General features: G+C 35.4%; 1 protein-coding gene across 1 annotated transcript in view; it reads right to left on the bottom strand.

Moving 5' to 3' along the window:
* Positions 1-416: 416 nt before the first annotated feature.
* LOC104159019 (15-hydroxyprostaglandin dehydrogenase [NAD(+)]-like) overlaps positions 417-1,165 on the bottom strand; it is a 23,093-nt gene continuing 22,344 nt past the window's right edge. The window contains 1 exon segment of the mRNA XM_009696818.1: positions 417-552. Coding sequence (XP_009695120.1) covers positions 417-552 — 136 coding nt within the window.

Raw genomic sequence — 1,165 nt, forward strand, 5'->3', positions numbered from 1 at the left:
ATTCCTGAACTGAATTCCTGGTCTGAAGAATTCAAGATGTGAATAAGTAGATGCTTATGACAGTGAAAAGAATTATACAAAGTAAGTCAGATCCACCAAAATACGCTTGGAGTTCGTAGATCAGAACGATCAGAAGGAAAAAAACCTGGCTCCTATTACTGCATAATCAAGAATCCACAGAGCAGTGTGTTTATCCTACTGAATAAATACTATTATTAGTGCTTATAGAACCAAACTAGGATGGTAACCTCTTCCCACACCAGATTTTCTTGTTCATCTCTTTGTTATTAGGATGCAAATGTTTGAACACCGTCACTGCTCTAGATACAACACTAACCTTTTTTTTCCAAAAATTACTCTTTTCAAAATTTTTTGTCTTTCAGAAAAGCCAAAAATAATTAGCATAAAACAATTTTTTATCTCTTTGACGTAAAAGGTGTTTGGCTGTATTGTTGAAAATGAATCCCTTGAGATGCTGTAATCTTCATAACTTCTCCATTTAGAGTATCATCTTCAATTATTGTTATCAGTCCCTCAGCAATTATTGATGGGCTGGAAAAAGAAAAGTTTTTGTGTCAGAAGCATGATGTAATAGACCACGTGAAAAGGACAAGTAAAGAAACTCAATGTCAATCTGTATACACCCTGAAAATTAAACAAACTGGTATTTGAACAAACTTATTTTCAAGAAAAGCAGAGGTAGTGTGAGTGTTTCAGGAGAGAAATTGAGTCTCCTCAATCAGGATGTACAATGTAAAGTAGCAGCTTTACAAATCATCATTTGTTTGCTCTAGTTACTGCTAAATCCCTGTGGACATCCAGCTGCCACTGGGCTTCCGATCACAGTTCGCTCTGTCAGGGCAATGGACAGAAGCAATCCTTACACAATCCTCTGCAGCTCTTTGCTGTTGTTTTATCCTGTTTCTGTAGCAGGACTGACATACAAATTAGCGTAAGGAGAATTTCCTCACGTGCAGTTTGCTGTGGTCAATAGGTGCAATATATTTTACATATGAAAAAGTGTGTTGCTTCACCCAGAGTCATACAACTTCCTTTGTGCAGAAGTATCTGAGCCGTTAATTGTTGGAGACTGAGAAAGTGTTTTTAAAAAAAAAAAAAAAAAAAAAAAAAAACAAACCAAAAAAACAACAAAAAAAAAAAAACA

This window comes from Cariama cristata, unplaced genomic scaffold, assembly GCF_000690535.1.
Source record: "Cariama cristata isolate BGI_N322 unplaced genomic scaffold, ASM69053v1 scaffold4593, whole genome shotgun sequence".
NCBI lineage: Eukaryota > Metazoa > Chordata > Aves > Cariamiformes > Cariamidae > Cariama > Cariama cristata.